At 43.4% G+C, this 19,866-nt stretch overlaps 1 protein-coding gene across 1 annotated transcript in view; it reads right to left on the minus strand.

Moving 5' to 3' along the window:
- LOC111146026 (DDB1 and CUL4 associated factor 12) overlaps window positions 1-18,303 on the minus strand; it is a 29,603-nt gene extending 11,300 nt beyond the window's left edge. The window contains exons 1-4 of the mRNA XM_022501396.1: window positions 17,835-18,303; window positions 16,490-16,744; window positions 3,407-3,613; window positions 2,246-2,306 (exon numbers count right to left, since the gene is read on the minus strand). Coding sequence (XP_022357104.1) covers window positions 2,246-2,306; window positions 3,407-3,613; window positions 16,490-16,744; window positions 17,835-17,912 — 601 coding nt within the window. The 5' untranslated portion in view covers window positions 17,913-18,303. The remainder of the gene's footprint in view (window positions 1-2,245; window positions 2,307-3,406; window positions 3,614-16,489; window positions 16,745-17,834) is intronic.
- Window positions 18,304-19,866: the final 1,563 nt, after the last annotated feature.

Genomic DNA, 19,866 nt, shown 5'->3' on the forward strand with positions numbered 1-19,866 from the left:
GAATATTTATTATATAAATATAATATTTATATTATATTTATATAATAAATAGATAAATAAAAATAAAATTCCTTTCCAGTAAAGTTATTCACCAACTCTCCTTTAGACTAGAAGGTGTCCTTCCCACACTGCAAATCTACTGAATAAGTCATAAGGCTTATGGGCAGGGATTTAATGCAGAGGTTTTATCACATGTGAAATCTAGAAAAGGCCAGAGAGAAGGACATATCTGGAGATATGGTTTGCATATGCATAAAACATATGCATGGTTTACTATGCAAATTAAAAGAGGCGCCTGGGTGGCTCAGTAGGTTAAAACCTCTGCCTTTGGCTCAGGTCATGATCCCAGGGTCCTGGGATTGAGCCCCACATCGGGCTCTCTGCTCCACAGGGAGACAGCTTCCCTTCCTCTCTCTCTCTGCCTACTTGTGATCTCTGTCAAATAAATAAACTTAAAAAAATAAATAAATAAAACTACACAAGTTTTATAATGAAAAATTCAAGCATACTGAAATATTGAAAGAATTTTACAATGAACTGTTCGATTACATCTATATTCTACAATCAACATTTTATTGTACTTGGCACATTTATCTACATATTCATCCCTCTGTATGATCCCATTTTAACCAACTAAAAAAATAGGTACAGAAAAATGACTGGCAAGGTATTTTTAAAATATAGACAGTGGTTATTATCCCTGGGTAGAAATATCGAGGATAATTCTTATTGTCTTTTTTGTTTATCTGTATTAAAAAAATTTTCTTATGGGGGCCCCTGGGTGGCTCAGTCAGTTAAGTGTCTGCCTTCAACTCAGGTCATGATCTCAGGGTCTTGGGATCAAGTCCTGCGTCAGGCTCCCTGCTCAGCAGAGAGCCTGCTTCTCCCTCTCCCTCTGCTTCTCCCTCTGCTTGTGCTCTTTCTCTCAAAAAAAAAAAAAAAAATTTTAAAATATATGTATAAAAAATTATGATAAACACATATTACTTTTTAATAAGGAAAAAATATTTTTTAAAAATTTTTTATTATTTTTCAAATATTTTACCCACATATTTGCCAGAGAGAGAGAGAGACAGCGTGTGAGTGCATATGCAGGGGGAGCAGCAGGCAGAGTGAGAAGCAGGCTCCCCACTGAGCAAGGCGCCCAATGCAGGACTCAATACAAAACTCTGGGATCATGACCTGAACTGAAGGCAGATGCCCAAACAACAGAGCCACCCAGGAGACCCGGAAAAAATTTAAAGAACTAATACAGCAGCATCATGAAGATTGATTGGAGAAGACAGAACAGAAGCAGAGAAAAAATATGGATGGATATCGGGGGTATTTCAAGATATAGATAATGAGCATGCTAGCAGAGAAGATAGTAAAGAAACTGTAGCTAAGAGGGTTTTTTGTTAGGTTTTTCTTAGTGACATACAATGTTTATAAGAATCTAGAACTGGGGTATTGTATTTTTACATATGGGTCCCGAGCAAAACTGGTTAGCACTCTGAGCCTACTTTCTAAGGTGCTGTGGGTATCTAGAAAGCATTTGTGTATCTCTAGATTACCTTCTCTACACTCACTTCCATGTATTTTTTTCTGATGTCTTCCACTGGGAAAGAAATTCCCCCCAATCCTATAACTTTTATCAACAAGAAACACACCATATAGTTGTACAGAATATAACTACTAATACTTCACATCAACTATTCCAAAACACTTTCAAAACCATTGTCACAATGAAGCCCACAAAAACGTTGTGGATAACATGCTGTCACACATACTTTTGGGAACAAGGCAGAGTATGAATAATAAATGAAGAATGCTGGTAACTCCTCTTTCCAGATCAGGAATATACAGGGGAAATGACTTATCCAAGGAGATACAGTAAGTTAGAGAAAGAGCCAATACTGGTAATAAGATCTCCTGGCCAATGGTCTGTTTACTGGGCTATTTCTTTCTTTTTTTTTTTTTTTTAAAGATTTTTTATTATTTATTTGACAGAGAGAGAGATCACAAGTAGGCAGAGAGGCAGGCAGAGAGAGGGGGGGGGGAAGCAGACTCCCCACCAAGCGGAGAGCCGGATGTGGGGCTTGATCCCACCTGGGATCATGACCCGAGCCGAAGGCAGAGGATTTAACCCACTGAGCCACCCAGGCGCCCCTACTGGGCTATTTCTAATCACACTGCTACTCCTTTTAACTTCTAGTCTCCCTTTCTCCCTGCCACATCAAAACTCCATACAAAAGGTCAATTTTACCAGACACTGCCATAGTATCACTGATCCATGCAATGGAAAAGATCCAGTCCTTGTGTCCATCCTTGGAGAGGGGAGAAAAAAAAGAAATTAGTAAAAAAGGATTACAAGTCACACTCTTTAAAAGCTTACAGTCTGACTGAAAATATCTTTGTAAAAATTACAATTCTGATCTCTGATGAGCTTAACCCTAGGGCAGGATCCCACCATTTTTAACTTCTTTTTTTTTTTTTTTTAATTATTTATTTTTTTTTCCCCACAATTTTTAACTTCTGTCTTGAGGAGCTCAAAGCTGAAATGAAACTAGCATTCCTACAGGCAATGAACATGTCTGGTAGACACACAGGTCTTGCCTTCTAACCTCTGGATGTCTTATTTTGGGCTCCTACACACGATCACCCACCTCTAATCCCTCTAACCTCATCCTACCACTCTTCTCTGTCCTTCCTGGTACAACAGCTATACCTGACCTCTTTGCTATTCCGCCTATCTGTAACTCTTCTCCTCCAGACATCTATATGACTTGCACTCACTCTCACTTCCTCTGTGTCTTCCTACTCAAATGTCATTCTTATCAATGAGGACTTCCCTGACCATCCTCTAAACAGCATTCTCCACCACTATCCCTTTAATCTGCCTTTACTCTTCTCCAGGGCACTTATCACATTCTGATATACTGCTGGGAAGTATTTATTGGTCTATGTATTGGTTTATAGGTCTCCCTCCAAGAGGTGAGGAGCTTTATCTGTTTTATTCACCGCATTGTCCCCAGCTTCTGAAACAACTCCCAGACATAAAAAGCTCAATAAATAGTTGCTGAATGATTTAATAAACTTTGGCGACTATGGGCAATGGGAGATATACGGACACTGCATTAAAACACCAAACCACTGCTGCTGGCCCTAAAGTATGCTGCTCATCCCTTTATCAAACACACACTGTCAATATACTTCCCTATGGGGTGTTCAGTCCCCATTTTGATATTTCTACCCTCACAACTTACCCCCATACCCTTGTAGTCAGCAGAAATTTAGAGGAAACTTCTTTCCCAGGGGGCATGTGGGAGGAGGGTCCATGTTACTTACCAGGCTCTGCTTAAGAACAACGCTACCTCTACAGTTACTGGGGAACAAAACTACCTCTACAGTTACTGGGGAAACTTACATCACCCACACACACAGGATCTAGTGTAGGTAGCCGGTAGATGGCAAGACTGTTGGGGTTGTCTCCTCCAGTGGCTAACAGAGTTCTAGAGGGATTCAGCTCGATGGCATGGATGCCACAGCCCTGCTGGGTCACGCCTCCAGGCTCCCGGTCCTTTAGAATGGGGATCTTGGTGATCTGGCTTGTCTGCACATCCACTACAAACAGCTACAAGAAAAGGGACACACATAAGTTAACAGTTTCTCTTCCATGTGGCTAACCTGGGGTACAAACACCCATTCACTCAATTATCCCTTAAACTTTAATTAATGTCTACTACCTGTTCACTCAATTATCCCTCAAACATTTTAGACCCCGGGAATTGCTAAAGGCATAGTCAGGGCTATTAGTCAAATGAAATATGAAAATAAGAAAATACAATAGAGACAAGGATAACGTTACATGAACACAGATTAGCAAGCAATAAATTCTGCCTGGGATTCAAAGATAACTTCAAAGAGGACGTGCATTAGATTGTGGACCTAAAGAACCCGACTAAAGGTTTTCTGCCAGTTTGGACATATTTTTTTTTTTTTAAGATTTTATTTGACAGGCAGAGATCACAATAGGCAGAGAAGCAGGCAGAGAGAGAGAGGGAAGCAGGCTCCCCGCTGAGCAGAGAGCCCGATGCGGGGCTCGATCCCAGGACCCCAGGATCATGACCTGAGCCAAAGGCAGAGGCTTTAACCCCCCGAGCCACCCAGGCACCCCTTGGACATATTTTATATATCTAATTCTCATCTACCCATGTATAGAAATTTAAAAACAAAATTCCCAGAGCCCATCACAATTACTATTAAATGTACTGTAAACATTAGGTTTGTTGGAGTGACTAGAGATATGACAAGCTCTTCTCTACCTCTTTTCCAACCTAACCCCTTTCTACTCTGCCAGATTTAACTCAAAGAAACGTTTTATGGAAAAGATAAGTCTCTAAGAAAGAACATTCCTGAGTCTTTATTAAACTCTTTATGGGATTAAATGATTCACTCTCTCATTCATTTAGCACCAACTAAAATACCAAGTACTGTTCTAGGTGCTAGCAATGTGACCATATACCTTAGTACAGGAAGGTAGCTTAAAATCCTCTCAGCAATTCTTGTGATGAAGCCAAATCATGTCAAATCTCTGTATAAAGTAACCTGCTTGCACCGGAAGGAGATCTATGAAAGGAGAAACTATTCTTTCAGTTGGCTCCTGCCTCTCATCCTCTTTCTCATCACCTCTCTGGACAACTGCAACTGGTCTTTGCGCCTTCAAGCAAGGCCACCATCAAAACTATTCTCTATATTGTATCGGTCATCTTTATAAAAACAGCAATCAGTTAAAAATATCCATAGGTGGGGGGGCCTGGGTGGCTCAGTGAGTTAAAGCCTCTGCCTTCAGCTCAGGTCATGGTCCCAGGGTCCTGGGATCGAGGCCCGCATCGGGCTCTCTGCTCAGCAGGGAGCCTGCTTCCTCCTCTCTCTCTGACTGCCTCTCTGCCTACTTGTGATCTATCAAATAAATAAATAAAATCTTAAAAAATATATATATATATCCATAGGTGGGATGCCTGGGTGGCTCAGTGAGTTAAGCACCTGCCTTTGGCTCAGGTCATGATCCTGGGACAGAGTCCCACATCCTGCTCTCTGCTCATCCAGGAGCCTGCTTCTCTCTCTGCCCCTCCCCCAAACTCAAGCATGCTCTCTCTCATGTGCAAAAATAAATAAAAATACTTGAAGTTTATATATATGTGTGTGTGTGTGTACATACATAAGATATAAATATCCATGGGGCGCATGAGTGGCTCAGCTGGTTGAGCAGCTGGCTCTTGATTTCTGCTTGGGTCATGGGCTCAGGGTTGTGGGATTGGGCTCTGCATTAGATTGTGGGCTCAGTGGGGAGTATCCTTGGGGATTCTCTCTTCCACTCCCCTTGCCCCTCATGCACCTGCATGCAAACGCTCTGTCTAAACTAAATCTTTCTTTTATTATTTATTTATTAAAAGATTTTATTTATTTACTTTACAGAGATCACAAGCAGGCAGAGAAGCAGGCGGGGGTGGGTGGGGTGGGGTGGGAGCAGACTCCCCGCTGAGCAGAGAGCCTGACGTGGGGCTCGATCCGAGGACCTCAAGACCACAACCCGAGCCGAAAGCAGAGGCATTAACCCACTGAACCACCCAGGTGCCCCTGAATCTTTCTTTTAATCTGAGAAAGAGAGAGAGAGAGAATGAGCAGGGGGAAGGGGAGAGGGAGAGAATCTTTCAAGCAAACCCCCCCATTCAGCAAGGAGCCCGACAAGGGGCTCAATCCCACAGCCCATGAGATCACCACTTGAGCTGAAACTGAGAGTCAGATGCCTAATTCATTAGTCACCCAGGTGCCCCAATAAATAAATATTCTTATTTATTTATTTATTTATTTATTTTTAAAGATTCTATTTATTTATTTGACAGAGATTACAAGTAGGCAAGAGAGGCAGGCAGGGAGAGAGAGGAGGAAGCAGGCTCTCCGCGGAGCAGAGAGCCTGATGCGGGGCTCGATCCCAGGACCCTGGGATCATGACCTGAGCTGAAAGCAGAGGCTTTAACCCACTGAGCCACCCAGGCGCCCCCCAATAAACAAACATTAAAAAAAAAAAAAAATTGGTTTCTCTTTACCTAAATCTAAACTCCTTATCATGGCATCAAGATTCTTCAATCTGGCCCCAACCTTTCTCTCTAGTTTTACATCCTGCCATGGATCTATGCTCTAGAAATAACAGCTTATTAACTATTATTCACACAAAAATCTGCAACAAAATGTAATTTTTTTGTTTTGTTTCATGCTCATGCTCTTCACAATACCAGAAATGCTCCCCCCCCCCTTTTCTGTACCTGGACAGGATGTACTTATCTTTCATGATTCAGTTCAGACATGTCCTCTCTGAATATTCCCTAAATATTCAGGCTGGTTAAATTTTTCTTTTGTAGGTTTTCCAGACAGCTAAATACCCACAACACTTAGACTGTATCACACTGCTTTAAAATCTTGTCTTTTTCCCCCTGCAAGCTAATAATGCCTTCCCAATTCAAAGAGCAGGGGACTATCTTACTTGGTTCTATGATCCTGCCTCAACAATGCAAAGCTATGTGGTAAGTGCTTGGGGAAGACATCTTTCAGGCAGGCTGCCCAACAATGTTAGGGGGACCCCACATCTAGGTGTCTGTTTGATGTAAGACCAGACCTCCAGATCGGAGAACTACCCAGAGAGGAGAACTATCCCTCCTCGCTCAGGGAGGACCAGTCCAGAGGCTATACTGGATGGATCAAATTCTCTCGGGAATGTGAAACTGGCTCGGTGGCACTAGATCAAACTGTATGGATGGCTAATTTCTACCAAAGCCAGTCCCCAAAGAGAAGGAAATAGAAGAACAATAGCATGAACACCTTTAGTTCTAATGGTTTTCCAAGTTCTGTTTCATTCTGAGATCTAGAGATACTTCCTGCTTTTGGGGTTTGCGAACTATCCCTTCCAATAAACATGAGTGGGTTTCTTACTCTTTTAGAGCAAATGAACTCTATACAACATAGCCCCTCAAATGTTTAATGAAGGAAAATTAACTGCTCACTTAAGCCTTTGTGGTTTTTGTTTTTTTTTAAGATTTTACTTATTTATTTGACAGACAGAGATCACAAGTAGGCAGAGAGGGAGGAGGAAGCAGGCTCCCTGCTGAGCAGAGAGCCCGATGCAGGGCTGCATCCAGGACACTGGGATCATGACCTGAGCCGAACGCAGAGGCTTTACCCCACTGAGCCACCCAGGCACCCCAGCCTTTGTGGTTTTGTGGGACAATGCGTCCATAACACGTTACCTTCTAGACTGATGATTCCCAAACTGATAATCACTTGGGTGAATTTTTTCTCAGAAAAACTAGGAAACAAAAACAATTTCTAGGCCCTACCCTAAAACTATTCCAATTAGAAATTTCTCACTTTGGGGCCTGTAAAACTAACTTTTTTCCCCAAGGATCTCCAGGTGAATCCAATGACTGCCCAGGTTTAACAATCACTAATCTAGACAGACCGTTGCTATTCAAAGTTCCCCCACTGGGGAACTTGTTAGGACCCAAGAATCTCAGGCCCTGTCCTAGACCAATTAAATTGGAATCTGGAGTTTCCCAAGATCTCCAGGTACACTGAAGCTTGAGAAAAACTGATGTAGAGAGAATTTATTCTGTACGCTAGGAGGAATGAATCTTGATAAGATACAAGAGTAAACTAACTGACCTGCAACCTGGAAAAATCCATTTCTCCTATGAAATCTGAGGGCTGGCAAAGGCTTATTTTAGTCCACTGTGTTAGGCCATTCCTTTGTCATTTTGGTTTTTGTTTTTTTGGGGGAGGGGGGGCATTCCTGTTTTAAAACAGGGCTCCATTCTGCCATCCAGAAAAGGTATGGAGATAAGGTTTCAACTATTCATGTCCAAGAAAGTGTTAAGTCCAACCTCTCCAGTTTGGGATTGGGAGAAATCTAAATTTGAACTCCATATTTGTTATCTATTAGCTATGCAATCTTAGACAAGTCAGTTAACCTTTTCAAAATCTTGTTTGTTATCTATAAAACCAGAATAATATCTGCCTTCTAGGGTGACTAAGAGATCTAATAAAACCTAAAATGTCTAGCACAGGGCTCAACACAGAACTGGTGCTGAACAAGTAAAAGTTAATAGTAATATACTATTCTAAAGTTTAGTTTTGTATGGTGTAGTTTCATCTACTCTTGATGTGAAAAACACTTGACACAAGGGAAATGAAAAAGTTGGTAACATCTGAGTCTCTAGAGGGCCTAGGAAACCATGAGTTTACCCACAACCTCACTCTTGCAGAGGAATGACAAAGCACCATGTGAAGGACAGAATCCTTTTGCTTTTTCAAAGCAAGGGAAAGGGTTGTGAATGAGCTGCCACAGAATATCTCCCCAAGCTCATTGACAAGGGGCCAAGTCTTCATGAAGCTTCTGTTAACAAATCCCAGAATGGGGCTGTTCTACATTAACCTACTGGGATCCCTGCCAGGAATTAGCAGCATGGCAAGGTAAATTTGAGTCTCAATGGCTCCCTGCAGCTTACATTCTAAAACAGAGAAGGGAAAAAAGAAAGCAAAGTCCTTACAATCAGGAAGCTTATAAGACTAGAGAGTACATCTCTGAATGCATGTAAAGTGTATATAGATGCATGCAAAATGCACATAGAGAGATCAAGACAGCTTAATAAGATAGAGGAGCTCACAAAGTTTCTAAAACTAAAAAGTGTTTTAGCTGCAGCCTAGTGAAGGAAAGGAAAGCAAATCCACATAGATCAGACAACAAGATAAATTATACTAAGTCAGACAGGAAAAGGAAAGTGGACAGCCTGAATCTGCTGAAAGTTGGGCAAAGAGAAGACAACTGAAAATGAAGCAGAAGAATCCATTCCCTATCCCAAACCAAGAAGATGGGTAGGAGCAAAGAAAAGAGTCAAGACAAAGAACAACAACAGAATATGTTCAGACAATATGTATCAAAAATTGAACAGTGTAAACACTACAGTTTCAATTTTAGAAACTTCTGCTAAGGAAATGAGTAAACAGTTTTAACTAAAGTGCATTAATTTTGGGGCACCAGGCTGGCTCAGTCAGATGGAGCAAGCAATTCTTGATGTTGGTATTGTTGAGTTTGAGCCCCACAATGGGCACATTGGGTGTATCTTTAAAAAACTATAAAATGAAGGGGCACCTGGGTGACTCAGTTGGTTAAGCCTCTGCCTTTGGCTCAGGTCATGAGCTCAGGGTCCTGCAAGTTGCACATTGGACTCCCTGCTCAATGGGTGGCCTGCTTCTCCCTCTACCTCTGCCTGCCACTCCCCCTGCTTGTGCGCGCTCTCTCACTCTATCAAATAAATAAATAAATAAATAAATAAAATATTTTAAAAAATAAAGTCAGCATTTATCTTTTACTTACTTAGAGAGAGAGGAGGGGGGAAGGGAGAGAGGGAGACAGAGAATCTTAAGCAGGCTCCCTGACTAGTGCAGAGCCTGACACAGCGTTTGATCTTACAACCCTGAGATCATGACCTGGCTGAAATCAAGAGCTGGATGCTTAACCAACCAAGCCATCCAGATGCACCTAAAAAAATTTTTTTTTTCAGATTTTATTTATCTATTTGACAGACATAGACCACAAGCAGGCAGAGAGGCAGGCAGAGAGAGAGGGGGAAGCAGGCTCCCTGCTGAGCAGAGAGCCCGATGCGGGGCTCAATCCCAGGACTCTGAGATCATGACCTGAGCTGAAGGCAGGGGCCAACCGACTGGCCACCCAGGCGCCCCTAGATGCACCTAAATTTTTAAATAGTGAGACACCACAGGGGTTGGGTATAGCCACACAATAGACTATTACAGAGCTTTTAAGAATGGAGTGCCCAGGGGTGCCTGGGTGGCTCAGTGGGTCCTGTGATCAATCCCCACATCGGGCTCACTGCTCGGCGGGGAGCCTGCTTCCCCCTCCCCCTCTCTGCCTGCCTCTCTACCTGCCTGTGATCTGTCAAATAAATAAATAAAATCTTAAAAAAAAAAAGAATGGGGTGCTCAAGGGTACCTGGTTGCCTCAGTCAGAAGAACATACAACTCTTGATCTCTAGATGGTAAGTTTGAGCCCCAAACTGGGTGAGATTATTTAATAAAAGCTTAAAAGAAAAAAAGAAAAAAAAGAATGGGGCGCCCAACTGACTCGCGACTCTTGATCTTGGGGCATGAGTTCAAGCCCCTTGTTGGGGGTAGTTTACTTAAAAAAAAAAAAGTCCTTTTAAAATTTTTATTAATTTTATTTATTTTTATTTTATTTTATTTATTATTATTTTATTAATTAGGATTTTTATTAACATGGAAAACTGTTCGGAGTGCCTGGGTGCCTCAGTTGTTAATCATCAGCCTTCAGCTCAGGTCATGATCCCAGGGTCATGGGATGGAGTCTCACATGGGGTTTCCTGCTCCACGGGTAGCCTGCCTCTCCCTCTCACACTCCCCCTGCTTGTGTTCCCTCTCTTGCTGTCTCTCTCTGTCAAATAAATAAATAAAATCTTAAAAAAAAACAAAAACAAAAACAAAGCATGGAAAGCTGTCCATGCTGTGGTATTAAATAAGCAAGATTTTTTTTTTTTTTAAAGATTTTATTTTTAAGTAATCTCCACAACCAACATGGGGCTTGAATTTACAACTGCAAGATCAAGAGTAGCATCCTCCACTGACTGAACCAGCTAGGTGCCCCCAATAAATTGATTTCTAATCCCTGATTTTAGAGGGCTCTATGAAAAATGACGTCACCTAGCTGCCTCAGTTGGTAGAACATGCGACTATTGATCTATGAGTTGTTGAGTTCAAGCTCCACGTTGGGCATAAAGCCTACTAAAAAAATAAAAAATAAATTTTAAAAAATCATAAAAATAAGTCCCAAAGTCACCTTTAGCAAGACACCTAAGATTCTGCCTAGTACCTACCCAAAGTCAACCAGTAAAGAGTCTCTGACAGTATACCACAGAGGTTCAGCTACTTGAAGCACCTTGACAAACATTTGGTTAAAATAAAACTCTTAAACTGTAAAATCAGAACCCAACAGAATGGATGCCTGCCTGGCTCAGCCAGTTAAGTGACTGCCTTCAGCTCATGTCATTATCCTAAGGTCCTGGGATCAGGTCTCGTGTTGGGGTCCACGCCTAGCTTTAAAAAAAACCAAATGAATAAAAATAAAAAATAAAAAGAAAAGTAGAAGGTAAATAAAGAACTGGCTTACTGTCTGTCTTTACACAAGTCCTCATTTCTTCCTATGGAAGACAGAAAGTGATTTCTACAGCACTCAAAGATGCTAATATTTATATACAGATTATTCAGAGGAAAACAATTTCTGTACAAGATATTCTCACCTTTTTCTTCCCCTACAGCATTTTTAGGTATAGAGCCATCTAATCAGAATTAGCAGGGAGCCTTACATCTAAGCCACAAATTACTGGAGAACAGAGTTTGTAGTCCCATATTAATTATTTATCTGGGTATATTAAGAAATTGTAAGCTTTCAGTAATAACAGTATTAAAACAATGATAATACTATATAATCCTTTTTCTTTCACTTTTACTTCCTGAGCATTATAGCATAAAGACTTAAGGACAATATGGTTGTGTACTTGCCCACTAAGAAGCAAGATCTCTAGATGTTATTTTGGGCTCCAAAAAATTCCTGTGTGACTCAGAAAGGAAACTCCTTTTGTTATATATCCTACCACCATATTTTATTCCCTCTCCACAAAAGAGATGAATAATATATAACTGTGTTCAATCTTTGTCAGCAGACAAGCAATGAATGGTAACTGAGCAAGGCCATTTCCACCACCGTTTTAGGCTAAGAAAAAACAACATTCGGGGCACCTGGGTGGCTCAGTGTGTTAACCCTCTGCCTTCTGCTCAGGTCATGATCTCAGGGTCCTGGGATCGAGCCCTGCATCAGGCTCTATGCTCGGCAGGGCGCTTGCTTCCCCCTCTCTCTGCCTGCCTCTCTGCCTACTCGTGATCTCTTCTCTGTCAAATACATAAATAAAATTTTTAACAACAACAACATTCATCTAGCTGAAGTAACATTAAAAAAAAAAAAAAGTATAGGGTGCCTGGGTGGCACAGTCAGTTAAGTGTCTGCCTTTGGCTCAGATCATGATCCCAGGGTCCTGGGATTGAGTTCCACAATGGACTCACTGCTCAGCAGGGAGTTGGCTTCTCCCTCTGCCCCTCACTCCACTCGTGCTCACTCTCTCTAATAAATAAAACCTTTTTTTTCCCCAAAGATTTTATTTATTAGAGAGAGAGAGAGATAGATCACAAGTAGGTAGAGAGGCAGGCATAAGGGGAGGAGGGAAGCAGGCTCCCGCTGAGCAGAGAGCCAGATACAGGGCTGGATCCCAGGACCCTGAGATCATGACCTGGGCTGAAGGCAGAGGCTTAACCCACTGAGCCACCCAGGCCCCCCAATAAATAAAATCTTTAAAAAAAAAGTTTATTGACATTACTTTATCAACAATAATGGAAATTATAAAATGCAAGACAGAGCACTCCGAATCCTCTCTTTTAAAAAAGAATTAAAAAAAAAAAACATTTTATTTATTTATTTGACAGAGAGCAAGCAAGAGCATAAGCAGGAGGAGTAGCAGGCAGAGGGAGAGGGAGAAGCAGGCTCTCCACTGAACAGGGAGCCCAGTACAGGGCTCGATCCCAGGACCCTGGGATCATAACCTGAGCTAACAGCAGACACTTAACCAACTGAGCTACCCAAATGTTCCTTTTTAAAATTTTTATTAATTAAACTCTTTGTCTAACATGGATCTTGAACTCATGATCTCCAGAATCAAGAGGCACACACTCCACTGACTGAGCCAGCCAGGTGTCCCCTCTCTCTTTTCAAATCTGTTTTTTTCATTTGTCCAGTTCCTGTTTAGTCCTTAACCACATGCATGCATAATTGTGTACAGCTATAATAAGCAGAGATAAGAATTTTGGTATCTTGGTGCACCTGGCTGGCTCAGTCAGAGGAGCGTGCAACTACTGATCTAGAGGCTGTGAGCTCCAGCCCCAGGATGGGTGTAGAGATTGCTAAAATAAGTAAATTTAAAAACAAATAAAAATTTTGTGTCTTGTTACATTTAAGGCATCGAATGCTTTGTGTGTTCAGCCTCCTGGGTGGCTCAGCTGGTTAAGCAGCTGCCTTCAGACTCGATCATGATCCCAGAGCCCTGGAATCAAGCCCCGCCTTGGGCTCCCTGCTCACTGGGGAGTATGCTTCTCCTTCTCCCTCTACCTCTCCTCACTACGCACCACTCGTGGTTTCTCTCTCTTTCAAATAAATAAATAAAATACTTATTTATTTGACAGAGATAGGGAGAGCACAAGCCAAGGGGAGCAGCAGGCAGAGGGAGAGCCCGATGTGGGAGAGACCCCGATGCAGGGCTTGCTCCCAGGACCCCGGGATCAGGACCCGAGCTGAAGGCAGACTTAACAGACTAAGCCACCCAGGCGCCCCTATTTTTTTTTTAAGATTTCATTTATTGGGGAGCCTGGGTGGCTCAGTCAGTTAAGTGTCTGCCTTCAGCTCAGGTCATGATCCCAAGGTCCTGGGATGGAGCTCCACTCAGGCTTCCTGCTCACCAGGGAGCCTGCTTCTCCCTCTCCCACTCTTCCCGCTTGTGTACTTGGTCTCGCTGTGTTTCTCTCTGTCAAATAAATAAATAAAATCTTTAAAAAAAAATTTATTTATTCATTTGAGAAAGAGAGAAAGCATTGGGGGCGGGGGCAGAGAGAGAGAAGTAGACTTCCTGCTCAGCAGGGATGCAGGGCTGTATCCCAGAACAAGGAGATCATGACCTGAGCTTGAAGGCTGACACTTAACCATCTGAGCCACCCAGGTGCCCCAATAAAAAAAAATCTTGAAAAAAAAAAAGAAAAGAAAAGAAAAGCTGTTAGTATTCACAATTATGTTAATTTCTGCATAATATCATGCAGATGTGATTTATCATAAAGTACTCAAGTATTCTCCTTTTATTAATTTTTTTAAAAGATTTTATTTATTTGAGAGGGAGTGTGCATGGGCAGAAGCAAGGGGAAGAGCAGAAGGAGAGGAAGAGGGAGAAGCCAACTCTCTGCTGAACAGAGAGCCCACGCAGGGCTTGATCCCAGGATCATGACCTGAGCCAAGTGGAATGCAGACATTTAACTGACTGAGCACCCAGGCACCCCTCCTTTTGTTATAAAATAGCTTCCAATGATTGTCTCTGTCAAACAAGTAAATAAATAAATAAATAAATAAAATCTTTCTTAAAAAATGAAGCTTTGCATTCATTATCACCACTACTATTTTTGTGTAAGAATGATATTGCTAACATCAAGAATTTCCCAAGATATGCACAGCCACCTTCTCAGTTCTGGATATTACTACTCCCCTGTTACTGATGGGAAAACAAAGGCACAGATAAGGGAATCATTTGCCAAATGTCACAAAGTTCAAAGAGCAGCATTCCTGGTTCTCTGCTTTGGTTCTGGAAGCTAAGCAAGTAACAAGACAAATTATAAAGAAAACAGGACCTCACTTAAACATGTTAGGTTATGAAGAAACAGGAAGACAGAAAGAGGTAGGTATTAAGAGTACATTAGATTGTTACTTAACATTATGCAAACTTTCAAAACATGGTCAATAAATTCAAGAAGACTATGATTAACTTAGTTTATAATTCAACATTTGCTGGGCAAAACACTATAATGGTATATGTGGAGAGTATAATGAAGTCCTCCAATGGGAGACTCTTTTTCTACTTCAAGTGACAATAGTAACAGTTCTCTTAAACCATGAGTGGTGGCCTGAGAGACTAGGAAAAGGAAGTTTTGTAAAGGCTTGCTACCACTACTCAGTTTTGAAAGGCTTCTGTATGATAAGCTGCAACCTTCAACAGAAGAGGAAATGCCAGCTGCGCCCCAACCACCACCATTATTATTTCCTTCCTTAAAACTCATGTTTAAATCTTTGCCTGTATCCTTTATAAACACTTCTAATGCTTAAGACACTCTTTATCTAGAGCAACCTTTTCTCTTTCAATTAATCCAAGATGTGTTCCTAAGGTGAATTTACCCAACCACCATGACACAATTTGTCTATCCACCCAAGCTAAGGTGAAAACAGAGAAAGCAGTTGGGTTTATAACCCATCTTTTTTCATGCTTCATTTGGAATCATTTTTCACCTCCAGGCACTGCCTCTTGCCGTTCCTCTGACATCATGGTATTTGTGTTCTTCTGTTCCAATCATATCCACAATATCCAATCCTGGATTGACATATTTTATCTATGCCTACAATTGTGCTTATTATATAGGTGATAAATTTTTCCTTTCATTCACTTACAGCTATTTTCTAACTCATTCTGTGTAAAAACACTCTCCTCATGTAATAATTCTTCTCTTTTGAATCATTTTCAGGAAGCTACTTTGCCAAGAACAAACATTTACATCCTGAAATATATCACCAAACACACATTCTCTTCCCTTTCTTAAAGGATATCTTTAAATCTACTTTAGATTCTACTCCCTGAAAGAGAATGTTTAGGGGGGAAAAAAGGTTTGCGTTATTCCTATCCTGAACGAAGTGCTACTTTATTTTTTTTTTTTTTTAGATTTTATTCATTTATTTGAAAGAGAGAGAGAATGAGTGAGACTGAACATGAGGGAGGGAGAAGCAGTCCCCCTGCTGAGCAGGGAGAGCAACAAGGGACTGGATCTCAGGACTCCAGAATCATGACCGGAGTTGAAGGCAGTTGCTCAACCAACTGAGCCACCCAGGTGCCCTACTTTATTATTATTATTTTTTATTATTTTTTATTATTATTTTTTTAACGATTTATTTGTTTTAGAGAGAGAGTGCAAGCACATGAGCAGGAGGGGCCAAGGGACGGAGTGAGAATCTCAAGCAAACTCCATGCTAATCGTGGAGCCCAACCCAGGGCTCAATCTCATGACTCTGAGATCATGACCTGAGTCAACACCAAGAGTCGGATGCTTAACCAACTGCATCAAAGTGCTCTCCAAGTGCTACTTAAAATATTTTTATATATGCCCTTAGTTTAGCAGATAAGATCTAGGTTTCCACTTTTATGTATCCTGAATGATGCCCTGAGCATCATTCTTTCCTAAGTCTTTCCTCTAAGATCCTCTAAGATCTCTGACTTAAAAAGCAACATAAAAAGTTGAGGCCAAAAAAACTCTAAAAGCAGTGGAACAGCTGTATGGCAAGAGGCCTAAAGAAACAGACTCCTCTGAAGATTTATCAGGAAGATGAGGATGTGGAAAAAGGGACAAAAAGAGAGGAAGAGGTTATCAAAAGACAGGAGAGAACAGAAAGCAGAGTGAGGCGATCTCCTCCCAAAAGAAACTGATAGGAAAATGAGCAGTGAGAGGTTCTACAACATGTAGAGCCAAAATGTATCCAAGCCCCTAGATAAGGTTCACTTACCCCCCAGACACTTACCGTGTTGCATTTTGTGCCACACACCACTTGCCTATGATTTAGCCACTGAGATGCAAACACTTTATTAAGGGTCCCAAGGTGAAACTCTCTCTCCTTCAGGAGACTGGGAAGTTGCTGTGCTGCATAGCCATGCAACACTCGAGTATAGCTGGTTTCATTCTGAAGCCTGACTTCTCGATTCTTCAGGTAGTACACTAAGGATCTCTTCACTGGGGGGAGTCTTTTCCTTTTGTGCAATGAGTGATCCCAGCCAAACTGTGGAAAGCAACGTTAGAAATTAGGGATTTGGCTACCTTCCTTCAGAACAAGGGATCCTTCTGTATCAGAGAACTCACCAAGAACTCATCCTGTAGGATTTACATACAACAGAAATACAATTACAACAGAACAGAAATCTGAATATAGCAAGTCCAGTTTAACTCTTCCAACACTGAGAAGATGCTGCTCATAGACAAACCTACCTATGAGAAACAAGGGCTGAAAGACAACGGAAAGGAAGCAGAGAAGAGGTCAAAAGGTTTACTAGCTCTGTTAGGGCTGAAGGTTTCAGAGCCCCTTAAGTTATCCTTGATAGAGAACAGAATGAAGTACCAAATAATTACTACACCGACCTGGGCTACATCTCTACCCAGGACCCTTCTTACTCTCAGTCTGTACTCCCTGTGGAGCATGGAGAGTGCAGCTGGGGCCAGCATGGGGTACCAGGCCTTCCAGGGATGCGCTATCAGGGCGACCCCGTCCCCAGGCTGAGGCTCCAGGCCGTTGAAGAATTCGAAAAACCAAACACCAACGGGGTAGGAAGCATGAGAAATCAGAGACCGAATACGCGTTCAACGAGAGCGTTATAGGGATGATATATGAGAACTGATGTTTTTTATACAGGTCCAAGAACCAAAAAGCCCACCTCAGGGCTTGAGGTATCCAGAGGGAAACTCCCTTCCCATATAAGGGACGCAATCATCTCCACTTCCCAGGGCCCCGGAAGGGGGACTTCACTCTCCCTCCCAGTATCTTCTGGGAGGTTTTGTTCCTGATCCCCCTCGACGTCGGTTTTCTTCCTCCAAAGCCAAGATTCTAGTTTCCCCTCAAGCCCCATTACCGGCTGCAGGCCTTTCGCGGAGTATGCCTCGTTTCCAAGTTTCCCTTTAGCTCCTCATTCCTCCGGCTTTTCTGATCTCCTATGAACTCTCGAGGGCCCGGACCTGTCCCAAAAGGCTGGGGCTCCGCTCTTGCCCACTTCTGACTACAGACCTCGGTCCCCGGTTCCAGTTCCCCGACCTCAGAACCCTATTTCTCTCTGGGTGCTTCGGTGATATAACCCGGGTCCAGGCCTCTTAGCCCTCACCTGCGGGCACTGAGCGTCGCTCCCAGCTCCTGGCGAGGCGGGCGCTTTCCGCTTCCTGCTAACTGCTTTCCGGGCCATAGTGGGCAGCGCCGCAGCGGCCCCGCAGCCACATGGGGCGGGGGTAGCGAGGGTTAGCAAGACGGCGGGTCATATACTGGGCCCCGGGGCCGCGCACTTTTGTGCGTCTGGCCCGGAAAACGGCCCGGACCCGGGAAGGCAGGCAGAGGGAAAGGAGGGAGGGAGGACTGGGGCCGGGAAAGGGAAAGGGAAGGGATAGGGTAGGAAGGAACGAGAAGCTTTCAGACGAACGAGTCTGAAAGGACGGCGAGCGGCTAGAACCAAAACACCCCCTCCCCCTCGCTCGCGCTCCGTCACCCTTGCGCAGCCGCACTTTGCAGCCTGTCGCCACGGAGACACTGCCGGGCCTTCAGGGGTGGGGTTTAGGGCCTGCAAGTGGAGAGTCCGCGGCAGTTGTTTTGCGGCGGCCCGCGCATTTCCAACGGTCGTTAGATGGCCGCTGTAGGTGGAAGACCTGGGGTCAGAGGAATCTGCGTTCTGGAGGTCGACCTCGGACCCCCGCCTGCCCATCCGCAAGCACCCGGAAGTGAGGACGACTGTCTTCGCTCCGGGAAGGAATGCCTCCCAGCACACGCCTTGACCCGGCAGCTGCCACTGGTTATCTCTTATTGAGCGCTGCACTTTCCCGGAACCTATCACAAACGGAGCGCTGACACCAAGGGCTGGACTCTGTGCGGGGAGGCAGGACCTCCTTCCCCCACCCTCGCAAGGTGGAGTCAGGCCCGGAATCAACAACCGCGTGGCCAGACTTTTCCTCTGAAGAGTACCTACCTGCCCTGCCTGGCATGACCAGCCCAGACTGCTCCCCCGGCCTCCGGCCTCTTCCCACCCCTCCAGAGCCCTCAAGCTCCATTCTCCATCCAGTCTCCTGCCTCCCTGCTGGCCACCTGCCCCGCCTAACCCTTTCTCCTGCTCTGACCGCAACAGCCCCTCAAATCATCTTTCTCTCAGCTACAACCTCGCCTCCCTTTAGATTCTCATGACCTGCTGGCCAAACTGTCTTTTGTGCTTTCTGCAATAGACCTCACGCCTTAATTCATCTGTTTCTTACGCCTCCCATGCGGTCCTAAATTGAGGACAGGAGCAGGGGACTGCCGCTTCCTGCCTCTCACTCAGGACGCTGGTTACATCTCAATGAGGGCAGATTTGGTATACTGAACCACAAAGAGTGGACGATGCTTGTCATTCAGATAAGGGGGCTTCTTCAGGATCACCCTTGCCTCCATTCTCAGAAGATCTTGTAGGAATTTGCTGGCTTCCACTTTCCTCAGGCAAAGAAACCCTTTGAGGAAACAGGATGTTCTTGCTTAGGGTTGACCGGCCTCCCGCTGTAGTGCCCAGTTACCTGCTGCTTGCTTCAGGCCTCATACCTCCAGGGAGTTCTGTTGACCCATCTGAAGTTCTGCCTACAAGATTTGGATTTGTTTTCCAAGTCGAAACAAAGACCAGATTGAGACAGGGTCCTCTGCCATCCCAAGTGGGCACTGCTACTAATCTCTAATGCCACCTTGGGAAAGGCAATCCCATCTTACTTGGTCAGGCCTATCCCTTCAGAGACATGCACAGAGTGAATGGGTCAGAAGTGGTTCACCTTCCTTTTTGAGCCTATTGTTCCAGTTCTGTCTTGCCTCACAATGCCCTCGGTGACCCAGGAGCCCTTTGGGCAAGAGCCTGGAATCCCTTTGAGAATCTCTAGGTTCATGATGAGCCACTCTTGAATCCTGGTATCTGCCCCTGTCAGAGGCTGCAGGCTCATCCTCAAGGTTAGTGCACTTCATCTTGGCATCCTAAGAACTAGCTCCAGTTTAACCTCTCAGCAGAGCTCACAATTTCTGTGGAATGAAGATTTACCTCGAAGTTTAAAAGTCCATGTTGCTTTTATTATTATTATTATTATTATTTTAAAGATTTGTTTATTTATTTGACACAGAGAGAGATCACTAGTAGGCAGAGA

The sequence above is a fragment of the Enhydra lutris genome, unplaced genomic scaffold, assembly GCF_002288905.1.
Source record: "Enhydra lutris kenyoni isolate GAN:26980312 unplaced genomic scaffold, ASM228890v2 scaffoldscaffold13, whole genome shotgun sequence".
Taxonomy (NCBI): domain Eukaryota; kingdom Metazoa; phylum Chordata; class Mammalia; order Carnivora; family Mustelidae; genus Enhydra; species Enhydra lutris.